The 19,695-nt window shown below is 37.5% G+C and overlaps 1 protein-coding gene across 4 annotated transcripts in view; it reads right to left on the bottom strand.

The window, feature by feature from the left end:
- Positions 1-1,234: 1,234 nt before the first annotated feature.
- Positions 1,235-19,695, bottom strand: part of DNAI4 (dynein axonemal intermediate chain 4) — a 57,550-nt gene continuing 39,089 nt past the window's right edge. For all 4 annotated transcript variants that reach the window (XM_084872593.1, XM_084872594.1, XM_084872595.1 and 1 more), the window contains 7 exons: positions 19,472-19,623; positions 16,994-17,151; positions 16,027-16,148; positions 12,221-12,319; positions 10,914-11,140; positions 6,242-6,398; positions 1,235-1,729 (listed from right to left, as the gene is read on the bottom strand). In XM_084872593.1, coding sequence (XP_084728719.1) covers positions 1,679-1,729; positions 6,242-6,398; positions 10,914-11,140; positions 12,221-12,319; positions 16,027-16,148; positions 16,994-17,151; positions 19,472-19,623 — 966 coding nt within the window. In that variant the 3' untranslated portion in view covers positions 1,235-1,678. The remainder of the gene's footprint in view (positions 1,730-6,241; positions 6,399-10,913; positions 11,141-12,220; positions 12,320-16,026; positions 16,149-16,993; positions 17,152-19,471; positions 19,624-19,695) is intronic.

Genomic DNA, 19,695 nt, shown 5'->3' with positions numbered 1-19,695 from the left:
GGCACAGCGTAGAATAAACAAAGACTTCAGTTCCTTGGTTTGCCCCCTAGGCTCATTGCTTACTACCTGGGTGAACAATTTGTCTGCGGTAAAATGGTAAATGGTGGTAAGAGTCCTTACTTCACAGAATGTTTCCCATGAAACTATCTGGCACTTCTTAAGTGCTCAATGACAGCTAGATTCCTTCCTTCCAACCTGCCTGAATTATTTAGACCTGCCTGAATTCCAACTTATATTCTACAATTATCCATGTGTGAAAATCTTGCAACTACAACATGCCCCTTGAAACCATGTGCTACCCTGATTCCCATAGCACCTGCTGTCGATGCTGAGCTTTCATGTATTGCTGGCAGAAATGAAAACCGACACAGCCAGTTTTGGAAGATGGTTTGGGAGTTACAAATCCAAACATACTCCTACCGTATGGTTCCAGCAATCGGACTGGTATTTTCTCAAAGGAATTTAGAACGTGTACATGGTTATCATATCAACTTCATTCATAATTGCCAAAATTTGGAAGCAACTGAGATACCCTTCAGTAGGTGAATGACAATTAACTGTGGTACATCCAGACAAAAAGGCAAAACTATCGAGACAGGATTGGGGAGGGGAGGGATAGATGGGCAGAGCACAGCTTATTTTTAGGGCAGAGAAAACACTCTGTGTAATACTACACTTAGAGAATGTATGCCACTGTGTATTTGCCCAAACCCATATAATGTACAACACTAAATGAACCCTAAAGTAAACTGGACTTTGTGTGATTATCATGTCTGTATAAGTTCATCAATTATAACAAACTTACCACTCTGGAGTTGATGTGGATAACTGGAGAAGCTATGCATTTCTCAGGGCAGATGGCAATATGGGAAATCTCCATACTCCCCTTTCAGTTGTGTTATAAACTGAAAGGGAAGTGAGTATAAAACTGCTCCAAAAAATAGTTTTTAATTTTTAAAAATTTTATGGTAACTAAAATTTTCTAAGAACCCAAAATAATGCCTTCTGTAGTTTCTATAACTCTCAAGTGAAAATCTTAAAAGTGTGATGCTAATCTAAAAGTATGGGAGAGTCTACAAGATTGGTGATCAGAAAGGTAAAATGGAATAGGGTCAATTGCCCAGGATCCAAGAAGTATAAAATAGCTTTATTTTTCATTTAAGCTCAATGAGAGTAGAACATGTGAAATTTTTTTAATGATCTAAAATACGTAATAAAAAGAAACACTTTTTTTCCAATGAAACCAAGTTTTTATTCAGTTGCACAGAGTGATATGGAAAAGCTAACCTTTCAGAAAGACAAGGGGATATATTACAATAGACTTAACCAAAAGGAAATGTATACCCCAAGCTTTTCTTCTAAAGGAATAATAATTTTCTAACATACATAGATATTTTATAAGTATATATATGTACTTGGAATATGATTAAGAACTGGCATAGGAATATCTTTCAAAATTTAAGGAAATCCCAACAATACCCTTACAATTAGTTTGGATAAAAAACTAACAACTGGAATAAAAGTTGATTAAATTTTTATTAAGTTCAAATAGAAGTTATACATTAAATACTGTTTTCTAAAATCAAAATCCCAGATTACTGCATCCAATCAGTCTAATAGATGTTAAACAATGTTCCTTTAAAAAAAATTAACAAGAAAGGATATCAGTAATGACAATTTATCCTGGTTGATTTGACCTTGGTCCAAGCAAACTATCTATCACATCTCTCTGGAAAAGAAAAAAAAAAGTTACACAATTATAATGCAATAAAACACAAATGAAGAGGTAGTCTTTAAATTGTCATTTAAAATTTACAAGTTAAAAAATACATATAAATTGGTGATACACATATAGAGGGCATACGATAAGATTGCAGAAGGGAAACAAACCCTAGTATAATCTGCTTTTTTCTATGAAAGACTCTTTTACTGAAATTTGATAAACAGTTTTATAAGAATTCAGTAAAGGGACAATTCCAGCAGCTCCTGTTTAGCTTAATGCATAAAGCTGAATTTTCTCATTTATAAAATAACTTTTAGTCTTAATATTATCTTAGGCTTTTTCATGATCTGTAATATGGTACTTAATTTAGAGAGAGTAAAATGTCTGAATTTCTAAGTGGATTGTGTATTTCATGTAATAAAAATGACCTTTGTACTAAAGGGGTAAAATGATCATATGTAAGAGGATGAAACCAAAGAGGGGAGGTGAGTTTTTAAGAAAGATACAGTGAAAAGATGGGAATTGGGAGCAGAAGCCTGGTGATTTCCCGATCACAAAGTCAAGGCAATCTTGAGAAAATCACTTATGTCTAGAAATAGCTAACCTCTCTCTGCTTCTACAGAGTGTTTTAAAAGTTGGATGAGCTAATAAATGTCAGATTGTACTATAAACTCTAAAGAGTTATAAACACCTCAGCTAACTTGTAGGCCAGTTCCTGTCTTTTAGCTGGTACCATAATTCTCTGTGGCATTCCTCCCATTCTTCAAGTCCTGACACTCCCAGTCGGTTCTCAGGTTGCTTCTCAAACCCATCTCTTTCTAGCTCGTTCTCATGTGGGCAAATAAATAAATCACTTCCATAATTGTTCATTATTATATTTTTAGTGCCCCAAATAGACCCTGCCATAGTGCATACTTGGTAAATATTTGCTGAAAAAATGGTGTATTTTTTTCTGCCTTCTGTGTCACTCAGCATGAATTCACTGTGTGTCTATGTTTTATGTTTCTAAAACCCCATTTTGAAGATTTTACTTATCTTTTATTTTTTCTTTTATTTGGGGAAGAAAAAGGTAAAAGCCCAAGTATATAGAATAACATGACAAACATTTGTACACTGAAACATAAGAGTAGAAATAACGTCCAAGAGTAATTCTCTACAGGCTGCCTCCAGAAAGGGAGTTTCTTTGTGCAGCGTCCCATTGAAACTGGCTTCTACCAAGTTTCATAATCTGCACAATGCAAGACTTGGGCTCCCAGCAACCAATTCCCATCATGCCAGGAGAGGAATTGGTGTTTCAACGCCAATAAATGCGAACCTGGTTGGTTAATCATGTTGACAGCTGGCTACATCACTTGCTTTAATTGCAAAGCTTGAATCCCAGGCACCTGTTCATGCCGGGCACCAGACTGATGCTACCCCAAACCATGAACCCTGACTTGATAGGATAGGGCTGCAGCCAATGTTCTGCTATGTCTCTGCACAATAGTATTCTGTTTTTTTGTTTTGTTTTGTTTTGTTTTTGTTTTTGGTTTTTTTGTTTGTTTGTTTTTGTTTTTTTGTTTTTTGTGTGTGTGTGTGTGTGTTTTATCACTTCAGGGAGGGGCCAGAGTTTCAGAAATTTCATCCCTCAAAACCTCCATAGCCCAAGGATCCCTCTCCTTCTCCTTCTCCTTCTCCTCCTCCCCCTGCTGTGCAACTCCATCACAAAGAGTGATGGGCAATGCAGAGATACGGGGGAGTTGTGGTCTTAAAACTGCTGTCAATCCTTTCTCCATGGGTTGTCCCAGTGAACCCTGCTGCAGCATATATGGTCCTTTGCCTTTGGGAAACATGTCCACTCCAAAGCAACAAATGTCATCTTTGCCTTGGAGACCTGTCTTATTTTGGTAATTTTCATCTGAGGGTATTTTTTCCATTGATTTTTAGAGAGTTGTAGGGAGCAAGCAGGGGGGGGGGGGTAAGAGAGAGAGAGAGAGAGAGAGAGAGAGAGAGAGAGAGAGAGAGAGAGAGAGAGAGGGAGACATCTATGTAAGAGAGATAAATTAGTTGGTTATTTCGTGCATGTGCCCTGAACTGGCCAGGGATCGAACCTGCAACCCAAGTATATGCCCTTGACCAGGAATCAAACCCATGACCCTTCTGTGCACAATCCAATGCTCTAAGCACAGAGCAACACTGCCTAGGGCAGCCTTGGATACTTTTTAATAAAAGAAATGAAACCATACTGATAACATTAAAGTTCCCTTTGCAGCCCTCCCCAATGCTGTTCTTCTCTCAGCATTCACTTCCCAGAGGCAGCCTTTACCGTAAATTTGGTACAGATTTTTCTTGTAGAATGAAATCATAAGCCTTCAAAAATTTTTATTCACTCTTGGTTAAAATTAATGGGGAAATTATAGATCATAATGTTACTTGATAAGATACCCATGATAGAAAATAATGGTTTGGCATTAATTACTTTGAGACTTCAAATTACTGTTATGATTATAATTCTCTGCAATGCTACAAAAGAGCTATCTCAGTTAAGCTCATGTTTGTTAATAAGTAATGTAAAAACTGATTAATAATTTAATCTTCCAGAAATATAATGTTTAACCTTTAGAATATTATGACCAAAAACATAAAAGACTTATTTGTATTAGGAAACTATAATTATTTACTAATTTATGGATTATATTTATTAAAAGAAAATTTTGCTCACCAGCATTGAAATCATTAAAACACACATACACACACACACACACACACACACACACACACTCACAACACTCACACACACACTAGTTTACCAAAAATGTTCAGACTCTCTGAGTTTTGCCTACTTTCTGCTTGCATGGCATACTGCTCACACAAAAAAAGATGTCTCTAATTGATTCAAATCCAAACACAAAAATGAAACATTGTCTTGCACCTTCCAGTCTATACATTTACTTCCTATATGTATGGCTAAGAACACAGTTTTAATTTTTGTGTTTAAGTAATATTACAAAATCATATTTGTACTTCCTTTCATGAAATTTGCTTTTATCGCTCAACGCTGTGTTTTTTAAGAGGTATTCAAAATGTGTCACATTGACACATTGAAATATACATAATTTAAACTTTGGTATTGTAGTCACTCAAGTGAATGCGCTATATTTTACTTGTATAGTTCTCCACTGATGATCATTTAGGTTGTTCCCATCACTTGATAGAAATCAATCAAGTGATGTAACAACATGTTGCAGAGCTCCATAAAAGGATGGAGAATGTAAGTAACTGTAACTAGACTTTCGGAGACAAGGGCTCTGAGACCTCTCCAAATGGAGGACAATGACGAACAGTGCAACAGGGCTAGGCCCAGCAGTTAGGAAAATCCCCTTAAATGGCTACAGTCAATATGCATCTCAGCCAGTTGAGAAAATAATCTCCAAAACTACCTATGATTGGGGTAGAACTATACCTCCAACATGTGACCCAAATCTAATCAACACATCTGCCTTTCCTGACCCTATTTCTCTCTGGTTGGATATTTAAGTTCTTTCCTTCTTTTTCTTTTTTAATCCAATTACAAACAATGGTATACTTAATTTCTTTGATTGCCTTTATGAATATTTCTACAACATAGAGTCCCAGAAGTGGATAGTGTTGGCTCATATTGCTAATTTGCTTCCAAAGAAGTTACGCCAATTTCTATTTCAAACATCAGTATAGCCGAGGACCTATCTTACCAAATGTTTGCCAGTACTGAGCAGTCTCATTAAAAAAAAATCTTTGTTTCTTTGTTAATTTGATATATGAGAATGCTATTGCATGTTAATTTAATGTAATAATTTGTTATTTCTTTAATTGTTAGTAAGGTTCAATTTTAAAATATAAATTACTAGTCATTTTTTTGTGAATGAAATTTCCAATCTTGTGCACTCTCTACTGGAGTCTTAGTGTTTTTCCTTATCAATTTCTGAATATTGTAATGTTTTTAACATGTTTATAGTATTTACTGTAATATTTGCTAGATTACTCCTTAAAATAGAAATTTAAACATAAGAAACAGAAAAAAAACTTGAAAAGCTACTTTACAAATAATGGGCATCTTTGATATTACTTTGCTTGTCAAAGTTTTACAACAAAGCTACAAAGCTTTGGTATTTGAAGAGAAAGGGACTAAAGATAATGCTAAACTAATAGAAACAAATGCCTATTTTAGGAACATTGGATAATATCTAAAAACATTATTTCTTGTAAAAGTTTTTGTATATTTTCAGTAAATTTTGTCAGCTATATTTATCAGTTATTAAGTCCTAAGTAAATACTAGATATAATTTTAAGTTCTTCCATATAACATTCATAAATCTTATGCTCAACATCATTATTCTAATTTTACAGACAGAGAATGAATAGGAATCATGCCAAGTAGGTAGCAGTTCTTGTCCATTGCACCACACTTAAGATATAAGAAATGTAAATCCCTTTTATGACACAAAATTGCAATTAAATGAAATCATACAATTACATAAAATTTTGACTTTTGAGTCTTACCCGGCTAGTAGTCAAAGCGGTGGGCATATTTCTCAGTTCATACACAGCAACCTGACCATCACTGTCTCCCACTAGAAGGCAATCTGTTTGTTTAGCGAAGAGAACAGTTGTGAACTTGATTCCAGGGTTAGCAACATTCACAATTAGAGGATCCAAACTGTAATAAAACATGTTCTTTGTAAGTTCAGTTGTTGTTAATATGTTCTTTGTATATTCAGACTTAGAGAAGTCAGAAATGTTTTTTGTGATTTTATGCAATAAAAATCAAAAGCTTAAGCATTTTCAAAATCAAAGTAACTGCTTCTTAATCCTTATTCAATCAAAACCTTTAATATCAACTAGATAAATTAAAGCAATGTACAATTGAAGGCGAGACCTTTTAAGTTTAAACTATCATGGTTAAATTTATGTATTAACTTGGCTAGGTTATGTTATTTGGTCAAACACTAGTCTACATGTTACTGTAAAGGTATTTTTTTCTTAACACTTAAATCAGTAAAATTTGAATATAGCAGATTATTCTACAGAACATGGGTCAGACTCATTCAATTTGTTGAAGGCCTTAAGAGAAAAGACTGAATTCCCCAAAGTGGACTTCTGCAACATGGACTCCTGACGAAAATGCCAGCTTACCAGCCTGTCATACAGATTTGGGACTTTCCAGGCACCACAAATCTATGAGCCTATTCCTTTAAATCTCTCTCTCTCTCTCTCTCTCTCTCTCTCTCTCTCTCTCTCTCTCTCTCTCTCTCTCTCTCTTTTCCCCATCCCACCCCATCCTACCCTCCTTCATCTCCCCTTCCTTCCTTATTTTCTCCCTCTCTTTTAATTGTTGTGTTTCCCTAATTCAAATCCTTAAATAATAAATTTATTTTAATAAAAGGATGTTTACATCCAAATGAATCTCTGAAACATAAAAGAATATTTTGAACAAGAATTTTTCCTATTTGTCATCCAAAGCATCCACTGATTCCCTTAAAAAACAAATGAAGCAGCAACTTGAATATTTCTTCTGAAGAAATACAGTCTTAAGAGCTTCAGTTTTATTAGAAAAATTAAAATCAGACAGTAGTCATCTCATATTCAAGAATAAATTGATTTGTGATATAATCCTTGATTTTTGGTTCAAGCTCTTTTATAGAACAAGCCATGACAAAATTTTAAAGTTATTAAATTATTAACTTCGGGGGGGGGAATTTTGCCTTTAAGAATAAACCCATTGAATTTTCCATCATTTATCTAAAAAATTTTTAAAACTTACTGATTTGAGAGAAGATGGGAGAGAGAAAAACATTTGTTGTTCCACTTACTTATGCAGTCATTGGTTGCTTCTTGTATGTGCCCTGGCCTGAGATTGAACCCCCAACTTTGGCGTATTGGGACAATATTCTAACCAACTGAGCTACATGGCCAGGGTCATCATTTACTCTAAACAAGAATGTTTTTCCCGGCTCCTTCTGCTAAAACAAGCATAAAGATATCCAATATTTTCTAATTGAAGTAGAATCATTAAACATTTTATGGCAACATTATATAAACTTGCATATTAAAAAGCATAAGAGGTTGTAGATGACAGTCTAATAACTTTGGTGTAACACCTTAAATAAAAAAAGTTTAATTAAACAAATCCCTCTTTGAATATGTTTAGGTGTGTAAGCCAAGATGGCAGCTTACACACCTGAACTGCTGCCATGCACAACTATTTCAAAACTACAACTAAAAGACAAAACGTCTATCACCCAGAACCACGGGAAAGCTGGCTGAAAGGAAGCTCTACAACTAGACTGAAAGAGAAAGGAGCATTCATGGCACAAGCGCTGAAAAACTGAGGTAAGGGGGCAATACGAACTGGCAGCAGATTCTGGCTGGCGGAGGGTGTAGCTTTCTTCAACTCAAAGAGAGACAATCTCCCAATCTCTCTGAAATCCAGTTTCTGGGGAGAAGCTAGACTGTCTGCCATCAGGTTGGAAAGTGAGGGTGGCTTGTTGGCAGAGCTGTGCACAAGAATAATTGTTTGCTGTGCTCGGGCGCAAGATGCAGGGACGCAGTCAGAGAGGCAGAGATGGCTGACTGGCAGCCATCACTGTTTGCCACGCCCTAGCCTGTGAAGCCCTGAGACTCCACCCCACACAATCTACAAACACACCCAAGCTCCAAACAACGGCTTTTGCATATGAATGGCCTTCTCTATTACAGTTTAACCTAGCAAACTTGCAACCTGGTGCAGACAGCTCCAAAGCCTCCAAGCTCCAAGCAGGGAGGAGAGCACTGTGGTTCTTGCTGTAGCTCCTGCAGGGTGGCCTCAGACAGTAGCTGAACTGCACCCCATTGGAGATCCAGAAGCCAGTGTATCTAGTGGTCAGTGTGAGACACCAGATTTCAACTCCTCACATCCATAAGTGACACATTCGGAAGGCAGACTCAGTGAGCACCAAAGCCCCACTGAAACAAGGCCTGCACCATAAGTGTGTCTGCAGCACAGCAGTTCTTCCATTATAGTCAAAGTGGGTCCTCACAGCCAATTGGCCTGGAGGTCAATTCCTCCCAGTGTACCAACAGCAATCAAGGCTTAACTACACCAAGACTTTGCACTCAGCCCACAAATGGTGTACCAAGAGCAACCACCTCGGGTGATAGGGGAAGCTGAGCTACTGGCTCCTATAAGTCACCTACCACACAAAGCCAGTCCATCAACACAGGAAGGCAACCAAAATGCAGAGACTCAGAAGCATGTCACGAATGGGAGAGATGGAGGAAAGTAAACTACTGGACGACACAGAGTTCAGAATCACATTTATAAGGTTACTCAAGAATCTTCTAAAAACTGCTGAGAAACTTGAAGAGACCTTCAAGGACCTTAATGAGAATACCCAAAAAAAAAAAAAAAAAAAAAAAAAAGAAAAAGGACCAGTCAGAAATGAAGCATAAACTGTCTGAAATAAAGAATATATATACAGAAACTCAACTGTAGATCAAAGGACCCCAAGAGTCAAACCAAAGATCTGGAATATGAGGGGGGGAAAAACACACAACCAGAGAGGCAGAAAGAAAGAAGAATCCAAAAGTCTGAGGATAGTGTAAGGAGCCTCTGGGATAGCTTGACGCATACCAACATCCGGATTTTTGTGGTGCCGGTAGAAGAGAGAGAGCAGGATATTGAAGGCCTATTGAAAGAAATAATGACAGAAAACTTTCCCTACCTATGAAAGAAATTGACTTATAAGTCCAGGAAGCACACAGAACCCAAAAAAAGAGGAATCCAAAGAGGACCACATCAAGACACATCATAATTAAAATACCAAGGGCAAAAGACAAAGAGAAAATCTTGAAAGCAGCAAGAGGAAAACAGTTAGTTACCTACAAGGGTGTATCCATACGACTGTCAGCTGATTCCTCAACAGAAACAATGCAGGCCAGAAGGGAATGGCAAGAAATATTCAAAGTGATTAATAGCAAGAACCTACAACCAAGATTACTCTATCCAGCAAAGCTATTATTCAGAAATGAAGATCAGATAAAGAGCTTCACAGACAAGAAAAAGCTAAAGAAGTTCATTACCACCAAACCAGGATTACATGAAATGCTGAAGGGTATTCTTTAAGAAGAGGAAGAAGAAAAAGGTAAAGGTAGAAACTATGAATAACAAAAATACATCAAGTACATACCTACTAACAAGTGAATCTAAAAATCAAGTGAATAAAAAATCTGAAGAACAGAATGGACTGGTGAATATAATAGAATCAGGGCCATAGAAAGGTATTGGACTGACAATTCTCAGGGGGAAGGGAGTCTGAGGGGTGTGGAAGGAGATTGGACAAAAATCTTACACCTATGGATGTATACAGTGGCGGGGGTAAGTGCATGGGGTGGGGTGGGGTGGGGAATCAGGTGGAGGGGAGCTATGGGGGAATAAAGAGGAACACCTGTAATAATCTGAACAATAAAGATTTATTATATAAAATTTTTAAAAAAATAAAAAATCTTTAGTTAAAAAAATTAGCCACTTCTCTACATTTTCCTGTAAACCAGTCAATTTAAAATGGTTAACTAAATTAAAGGTAGTTATGATATTATATATTAGTATTTAATCATTTGAGGAGATGAATAATATAATCTTTTTTATTGATTTTTTTAATTGATTTTTAGAGAGTGAGAAAGGGTGAGGGGTGAGAAACATAGATGTGACATTGACACAGTAATTGGTTGCCTCCAACATGTCCCACACACGAAGGAAAGATCCCACAACTCAGGCATGTGCCCTGACCGGGAATGGAACAGGCACCCTTTTAGTGTATGGAGCTATATCCAACTGAGCCACACTGGCCAGGGCAATATAACCTATTTTCATTCAAATATAATTATAACAACATAAGCAATTAATAGTAATATAGCATCTTTATTCTTAAAGAACTCTCATAGTATAAACTATTACAGGCCTTGTTTCAAAGTAAATTCAGGGTGGGGGGAAAGTAGGTTTACAGTTTTGAGTACACAGAGTTTATTCTTCTGTTATTATTTATTAATCATTGTGTTATTTTCCATATGAACAACTGTAAATCTACTTTTGCCCTACCTTGTACAGGTCTCTGTAACCAATGTCAAAACTTCCATGTATCATTTAGTTTGACCTGCTTCTACTAGAAACATCCCCAAGATAGATATTAACACTTACGTGCTGATGTGAAGGTCCCAAATCTCCACTCTGTTCTCATTTGCAGCTGCAAATATATAGGATGATTTCGGGGACCAAGAAACATCATAAACAACACAAGTAGTTGGATAAAAACTCAAAAAAGGCTTAGTATTTTCCTGTTGCCATATAATTACGCCCCAATCTGCAGAACAGCTTAAGAACACATCATGACAGAACGGATTCCAGGCTATTTTATACACTGGACCCTTAAATTAAAAAAAAAAAAAAATTTAAAACACATAGGTAAATAGTATTTAATATCTAATACTTTAAACTTCATCAACAAATTTAAAATGCTAAGATTTCTAGATTTATTCACCATGCATTATTATGTGGGTATTATTTTAGTTGAAAGTAATGTCATAAATTGAATCTTCTCTAAATTATGCCATACAAAAACATTTTAAAATAGTTCATACAATATTCACTAAATATTAATACATATTATACATATTGACTTAAAAACATAAGGAGTGTTGCCCTAACTCAGGGGTCGGCAACCTTTAAGACATAAAGAGCCACTTGGACCCATTTTCGAAGGAAAAAAAAAAACCTCGGAGCCGCAAAACCATTGCGACATAAGTGATACAGCTCCCCGACCCGCCCTGCTATCTGCCCTGCTAGTGTCGGACCTGCTGGGGGCCGCAGCAAAGGTTCAAAAGAGCCGCATGCGGCTCCGGAGCCGCAGGTTGCCGACCCCTGCCCTAACTAGTTTGGCTCAGTGGATAGAGTGTCCGCCTGCGGACTCAAGGGTCCCAGTTTCAATTCTGGTCAAGGGCATGTATCTTGTTTGCCGGCAAATCCCCAGTAGGAGGTGTGCAGGAGGCAGCTGATTGATGTTTCTCTCATTGATGTTTCTACCTCTCTCTCTCTCCCTTCCTCTCTGTAAAAAAAAAAAAATCAATAAAAATATTTTTTAAGTCAAACATTTAAAATATATATGGAATGTTAAAGAATGAAGAAATATAGATGGAACAATTATAAAAGATATGCAGAATAGGGATATGCAAGAGACAATTTTACTTTTGGATCAGTATGTTATCACAAACAGAGTCAGAAACAAATAAAAATTGCAACTTCCATAATGTGCAAGAAAAAATTGAGGATATCTGGAAACCAAATACAATGCTCCACACATTATTGATGTTTTCCATGCAAGAAAGCACTTATTTTGAGTTGATATTTTTAACTCTGAAGGTGTAAATGTATTGCATGTTTAAAATACTATGCATAATGATATTACTGTTTCAAGACACATTTTCCATACTTACTATACTTAAACTAACCTTATGTCCTCTGTAGGTATCTAGGTATTGTTCATTGTATGAACAAGAACATTTGTGAATATAACCTTCTTCAGTGCCAGCCAAATAGATATTTGTGTCCTACAACACAAAAAATCAAAATGCATTGGCTTTTGATACATTAGTAAATGTGTTAAACAGAATATTAAAACATTCGAGATATATTAAAATCAAATTCAAGATATATTAAAATCTAGAAATTACATGGACAAAAATTGCTTTAAAATGAGGAAGTATTTTTTAACACTTAGAGCTCTCTCTCACTGGAACTAGCAGTCCAGGGAACTAGTAAGTATTCTTTCAATGCAACTAGTCAAGAAGATAACTTAATAATAGCTATTGTTCTATATAAACCTAAGGAAATGATTCTTGCTGGGAATGAGAAATTGAACTAGATGGTGTCTCAGAAATCTATAACAAAATGTATGTCTTAAATAAGGATTTTAAATGTATTTCCTATAGTGAAAAATGTCATTGTTAGAAAGTCTGAAAGTAAGTGTTTTATGTCCTAACTATGTGGGGTCAGAATCACCTGAGAGCATTTTAAAACTGCAGAATCTCGCCTTACCCCAGATCTACTGAATCAGAATCTGCATTTTCACAAGATTTCCAAATAATTTGTATGTACATTAAAATTTTAGACACGCTATTCTAGTGTGTAGCAGCAGTATTTAAGAATAAAAATTCTAGATCATGGGGTATATGCAATTTTAAATTACACAAAAAGTAAAATCTGCACCCCCCACCAAGGAGCATTACTGGTTTACATTCAGCAGTAAATAAAAGTTCCCTTTGACCCACATTCGCTTCAATAGTTAGTTATATCAGACATGCTAAATTTTACCATCTATTAAGTGTACAATTATACCTAATGGTTAAATTGCCATGCATGTGAATATTAACAATGTTGAGCATACTTATTTCCTCTTCTGTTCACATCTCTGGACTATTTTACTATCAATAATTTCTCTTTCTCATACTTATTTGTGTAAGTTATGTATGTGTTCTATTACATATTATTCATCTATTAAATATATTGCAAATATCTTCTCCCAGTGAATGGCTATTTATTTATTTATTTATTTATTTATTTATTTATTTATTTTAGCAGCTCTCATTTTAATGTAGCTGGTATTTATATATATATATATGTGTGTGTGTGTGTGTGTGTGTGAGACCCCGCGCGTGAAATCACACAAGACCCAGTACTGCAGGGCTCCTTGGCAGATTCCCCCAAAGAGGTAGGCCAGAGCCAGGGGTTTCTGCCTCCATGGTATGCACAGCCACGGGACCCCAGGCCTTGTTGTGTGGATCAGCCACCAGGCCCCGCCTTCTTGACACGTGGAGCCACAAGATCCCCAGGCCTCGCCACATGGAGTGGCTGCTGGGCCCCACCTCTGCCCCACACGTGCAGCGTCAAGTCCCCGCCCACCTGTGCACACCAGCTGTGCATGCAGCCTCCTTGTGATGCGTGAAGGCATCACGGTATGAGGGCGTGATGGCCACCTAGGCCTGTGGTCTGCAAACTGCGGCTCCTGAGCCACATGCGGCTCTTTGGCCCCTTAAGTGTGGCTCTTCCACAAAATATCATGGCCTGGATGAGTCTATTTTGAAGCAGTGGTGTTAGGAAAAGTTTAAGTCTAAAAATTTGGCTCTCAAAGAAAATTTCAATCGTTGTACTGTTGATAGTTGGCTCTGTTGACTAATGAGTATGCTGACCACTGACCTAGGCTATTATTAGTATACTAGAGGCCCGGTGCCAGAAATTAATGCATGGGGGTGGGTGTCCCTCAGCCCGGCCTGCACCCTCTCCAATCTGGGACCCCTCGAAGGATGTCCTACTGCTGATTTACAGGGAATGGGCCTAAACCAGCAGTCGAACATCCCTCTCGCAATCCAGGACTGCTGGTTCCTAACGACTCACCTGCCTGCCTGCTGCCTGATTGCCCCTAACCATTCTGCAGGCTGGCCTGCTTACCCCCAACTGCCCTGCCACCAGCCTGTTCACGCCCAAATGCCCCCTGCCAGCCTAATCACCCCCAACTTCCCCCCCCCCATGCCAGTGTGCTTGCCCCCAACTGCCTCCTCTGATGGCCTGCTCACCCCAACTGCCCCCCCCCGCCCCCCCCACCCCCCACCCCCCGCCCCGTGCTGGTCTGCTCATTCCCAACTTTCCCCCCTGCCAGCCTGATCACCCACAATTGCCCTTCTCTCTTGACCACCTCTACCTCGGCCTCGCCACCATGACTTTGTCCAAAAGAACATCCAGAAGGTCTCCTGGAAGGTCTCCCAGTCTAATTAGCATATTACCATTTTATTAGTATAGATAGAGGCAAGATGCATGGATGGGGGGAAGCTGGTTTGTCCTGAAGGGTGTTCCAGATCAGGGTGGGGATTCCCTTGGGGCGTGGGGCAGCCTGGGTGAGGGGCCTGTGTTGTTTTTCATGCTGGCCATGTCCCTAGGGGTCAGAGTCCCTGCTCAGGGGGTGTGGGCAGCCTGGGTAAGGGGCTGAGGGCCATTTTCAGGCTGGCCACATCCCCTTCTAGGTAGAAGTCCGCACTGGGGTACCTGGCCAGCCTAGGTGAGGATCTGATGGCTGTTTGCAGGCTGGCCAAGCCCCCCAGTGGGGACCCTCATCTCATGGGGGTGTGGCCAGCTTGGGTGAGGGACTGAGGCTGTTTTCAAGCTGGACAATCCTCCTAGTGGGGATCCTCCCCCCATGGGGGTATGGCCAGCCTGGGTTAGGGCCTTTCTTTCTTTTCTTTTCAGTGCCTCCTTGAGTGAAGGCCAGGGCCAGCTGGAAGCAGGTATCTGGGATTTATTTATCTTCTATAATTGAAACTGCAACCTTAAGAGGAAGCCAGGGCTGACCAGGGCAGGTGGGAAGCTTGGCTTCCTCTATCGCTGAGGGCAAACCAAGTTCCTGCTTGCTCCAGCTCTGTGGCCACTGCCAGATTTGTTGGGTTAATTTGCGTACTTGCTCCTGATTGGCTGGTGAGTATAGTGGAGTGATAGTTAATTTGCATGTTTCTCTTTTATTAGTGTAGATATATATGTGTGGTACTTTTCTGTGCCTTGTTTAAGAAGATTTTTCCTACTTTGAGGTCATAGATATATTCTCCTACATTTTCTTCTAAAAGTTTTTTTGTGTACGATGGATGCAGTAGGGATCTAATTCCATCTACAATAAACTTTCAGCTTACATACATGTTAAAGGCATGCCTCAAAATTAAATACCCATTGCATTTTGAAGTTATTTATTACATGTTCTTACAAGCTAATATTTTTTTAAATTATGATACTTTGTAAAATGTTTTTGTACTCATTCAATAGAAATTTATCTGGCCACTGGGTAAAGCTAACAACAAAACTTCTGGTGTGCAGTGTGTTAAGTAGTCTTCCTGATGCCTACAATCATAAGAGCAACCCCTTACATGGAGGATCTAGAGGACTATAAGGTACATTTGGTTTCTATCGGAATAATAGAGCACCAGATCAGACAAGAAAGCCAAGCAGGGACACTTGTTATACATGCAGTGGTAAAGAGGATCTTGCCATAGTTCCTCAGAAACACAGACCTTTTCTCTGGAAAGTAGATAAAGACAGAGTATAGTCAACTGGAATGTGCCATACTATCTTTGGTTGACAGCTATGTTTGTTATTTTCTTACTTACAAGGCACACTATTAGTTAACATGCTAACTTTTTGTCTTGCTTTATATCTTAAAATACGTCCATTATTGAAAGTTGTTCTATGCAATAGTAAATCACGGATTGAAATAATTTACCTTGGGATGAAAAGCAAAACACATCCCAGGAGCTTGACGAGATATCAAAGCTTCACCTTTCTTTTCCTTTTCTCCTCCTTTTCTGTTGCTGCTGCCAGTAGTTCGCTTCAAACGCATCAAATCTTTATTTAAAGAAAAAATACATTAGATTTCTTAGGTCGCCCACAGGTTTCAAATTATGAGATTCACAGATTTTTATTTCCTTCATGGGGAGATATTAGTGTGATTTCACCATGTGATCTTTTTTTTTTTTTTTTAAGGCTCTGAAAATATAAGGTTTTAAGTGCTTTCCCTGGAACCAATTTGGGGTTCTTAGTAGTTAGAGGAAGCTAGGATGGTGAGTGGAGCAAGTACATACCAGGGGAAGAAAATCAATTGCCATGTGATTTAATACATATATGCCGTTTCTGCTACACCGGTGCCATTATTCCAAGCAATTATATAAACAACTGTCAGGGCATCTGAACTAATTTTTAGAATGAAGCAGGAAAAAGATAAATAAATGCAAAAAAGAATGGGAGAGAATAGGGTAAAATGTTTCCTGTCTTTGAAAACTAAGCTTGCAAACATAATATTGTTGTTTGAGAGTGCTACTAGTTTCAACTGAAATTCTAAACTGTCCCCAAACCAGTTTATTAAAATTATCTCAGAGTGGTAAAAAAAAAAGAAAAAAAAGAAAAGAAAAATAGATATCTTATTTATCACATGAAAAAGTATTGCAGATATAATGTGTCCCTTCGGCAAATAATGATTTCTGCTATCTTCTGCATCTGGTTTGGTTAAAATTAGCAAATACCCAAACTAGATGCTTAGAAAAAGATGACCACGCCCAGTTTTATTTTCTTATTTAGCAAAACCAAAATTTGTCACCTCTTATACATGGTTTACCAGGAGTTTTTAATTCAGCCTGTAACAAGAGAAAGTTAATTTAATATCTACTTATTATTAGTATTTTTTTTTTTTTTACCATGACAGTCCAGTCCTTTGCGTATAATCCATTTGGCGATTCTTCCGTCTGCTGATATAGAAACTAGTATTTCTCTCTTGTCATCACCTGTTGTTCCTCGATCTTGTTCTATCCACTGTAGTTGCCATATAGGTTCCAAATGTTTTTGAGGTGATTCACTGAAAAAGAGAAAAGTACCAACTATAGACTCATTATAAGAATTTTTTTTTTTTTTAAAGGCTTAGAGCACAAGTGACAAGGACACCACCATAAAGCATAATAACCTACTTATAGAGTGCTTTTATTCTGGAAAACTAGAGGCCCAGTGCATGAAAATTCATGTACTGGAGGGGGGTACCCTCAGCATGACCTGCTCCTTCAGGAGCCAGAGGCGACTTGGCAATCAGGGGAAAGCGACCCCCCCATCACACCTCTGCTGCTGTCACTACCAGCAGCACAAGCTTCAGTCGGCCCTGGTCAACAGAGCCTCGAGTGGCCCTGGGTGGATGGGCAGCCGCCATCCGAAGCTTGTCTGTATCTTGGGCCCGACCTGGGAGCTTGGGGAACTGAGGAAACTGGGGGATTCTAGAGGCTGGCACACAAAGTGGCTGAACCCACCTGGGGGTGGGCCTGGCCGTGCAGTGTGCCTGCCACCCAGGGGGATTGGGGGGACTGGGTGCAGCCATCTTGTGGCTGTGGGTGCTGCCATATTTGAGGGCATGGCAATCAATTAGCATATTCCCTCCTTATTGGCTGTGGGCAACACCATCTTTGTAAGGACGTGACAGTCAATTAGCATATACCCTCTTTATTAAATAGGACTAGATTTTTATTTTAAATATTTTGAAAAACAGGAAAAATAATAACTTTGCCATCTGATATTCACTGCCACTTTTCTCATTTCTTAAAAAAAAGAAAATTGTTACTGCCATTAATTCTATTGGCTCTCATAACAAATACAAAAGCAAATTATTTCCTTTCTTTTAAAAATTTATTTCACTTACTTTATTCCTTTTATTTTTTCTAGTTAAATTGTTTATATTTAGCTTATTTTATACATATTGAATATAAGTATAAGGATTTTTCATAGTTTAAATGAATAAGTTGTTTAAGTTTTATTCACTTCTCAGTGAATTTTTAAATCACTTGTCAGATTACTGTTTTTCTATCAGATTAGTAAATTGCTCTATTCCTAGGATTGAATCCTTTGATTTTTTTTTAATGCAAACTCTCCAAATTAAGAATTCTGAATCTTTTTAAAATCATAGATTTCTTTGATTTTATGGTAAAATTTAGGGACCCTTTTCCTGGAAATAAGCAGAAAGGCCCCAACTTACAAAACTATGTAAATAATTTCAAAGTTAAGCTTAAGAACTTCTGCTTTAATACCTATTTCCATTCAGTTCCAGCAAAATTTACCCAAAACTAACATAAATATCCTACCTCATTTCCCTCCCATTGATATCTGGTCTATTACCATACAAAAACCTAACATATTCAGTATCTTCCCCCTTTAACGTTTTTATTTTCTCAATATGACTCATTTATTCATTTATTCTTTTTTTTTCTTTTAAGAGTTCTATATGTTTCTTTTTCATTAAATTTATTGGGCTGGCATTGGAGAATAAAATTAAATAGGTTTTAAGTGTAAAATTCTATAATACATCATCTGTATATTGCATTGTGTGTTTACATTCATTCATTCTTAATCTTTTACTATAATCCTGTTACTTATCTAATATCATGGGATGGATGTATTGAGCATGCAAAGATAAACAAGACTTAATTCTTGCCCTCAAAAGGCTTACAGCCTCCTCAGTAGAATGATATATACATAAACAATTTATATACAGCATGATGTATCTGTGATAAATTTGTGTATAGCATGCACAAAAGAAAGAAATGGGAATGTTTCCTTGAGGAGGCCATACCACAGCAATCAAGGGTATAAACTTTCAGTTATAAGATAAGTCATTTCTGGAAATCTAATGTACAGCATGGTGATTATAATTAATGGTACTGTATTGTATACTTGAAGTTTGCTAATAGAGTAGACCTTACATTTTCTCACTACTTAGTAACTATCTGAGAAGATGGATGTGTTAATTAATTTGATTGTGGTCACTTCACAATGTATACAAACATTCAATCCTCGCATTGTACACCTTTAAAAAATCAGATTGTACAACAATGTACACTCTGTACAATATTTCAGTTATATCTCAATAAAATTGAGAAAACATTTTTCTTTAAAAAAGAATAAGCATAAAATTGTCAAGCCAAAGGAAATTTGTCGGTGAGGTGGGCAGAGAAGATAAAGATGTTAGGGGAAAGCATTCAAGTTGGAGAGAAAATAGGAGAAATTATTAAATGTTTGAAAAATAATGGTACCACTCTCAGTAACAATGTAAACATTCACTCAAAACCAAATAACATTAAATGTTTAGTTCTCTCTAAATAAGCATGTATTTTACATTTATCTAATTCTTGGATTCTCACCTGCTATCCAGAACTGGAACATTAACATTGCTCTGTACATTATAAACCGCAATGGTGCCATTGTGATAGCCAACTGCTAAAAGGTTAGGTGCTCCAATTGAAAAATCCACAGCAGTAACTCCATATGGACTCTGGTAAATGCGTTCTGGCCACTGGAAAAAAAATTTACTATATTACATATTAAACTTGGTTTTGTACACCACAGTAGGTAGGGTCTGATGATG

This window comes from Pipistrellus hanaki (genome assembly GCF_964339955.1).
Source record: "Pipistrellus hanaki genome assembly, chromosome: 2".
NCBI classification, from domain to species: Eukaryota; Metazoa; Chordata; class Mammalia; order Chiroptera; family Vespertilionidae; genus Pipistrellus; species Pipistrellus hanaki.
This window is presented reverse-complemented; position numbering and strand designations above follow the sequence as displayed.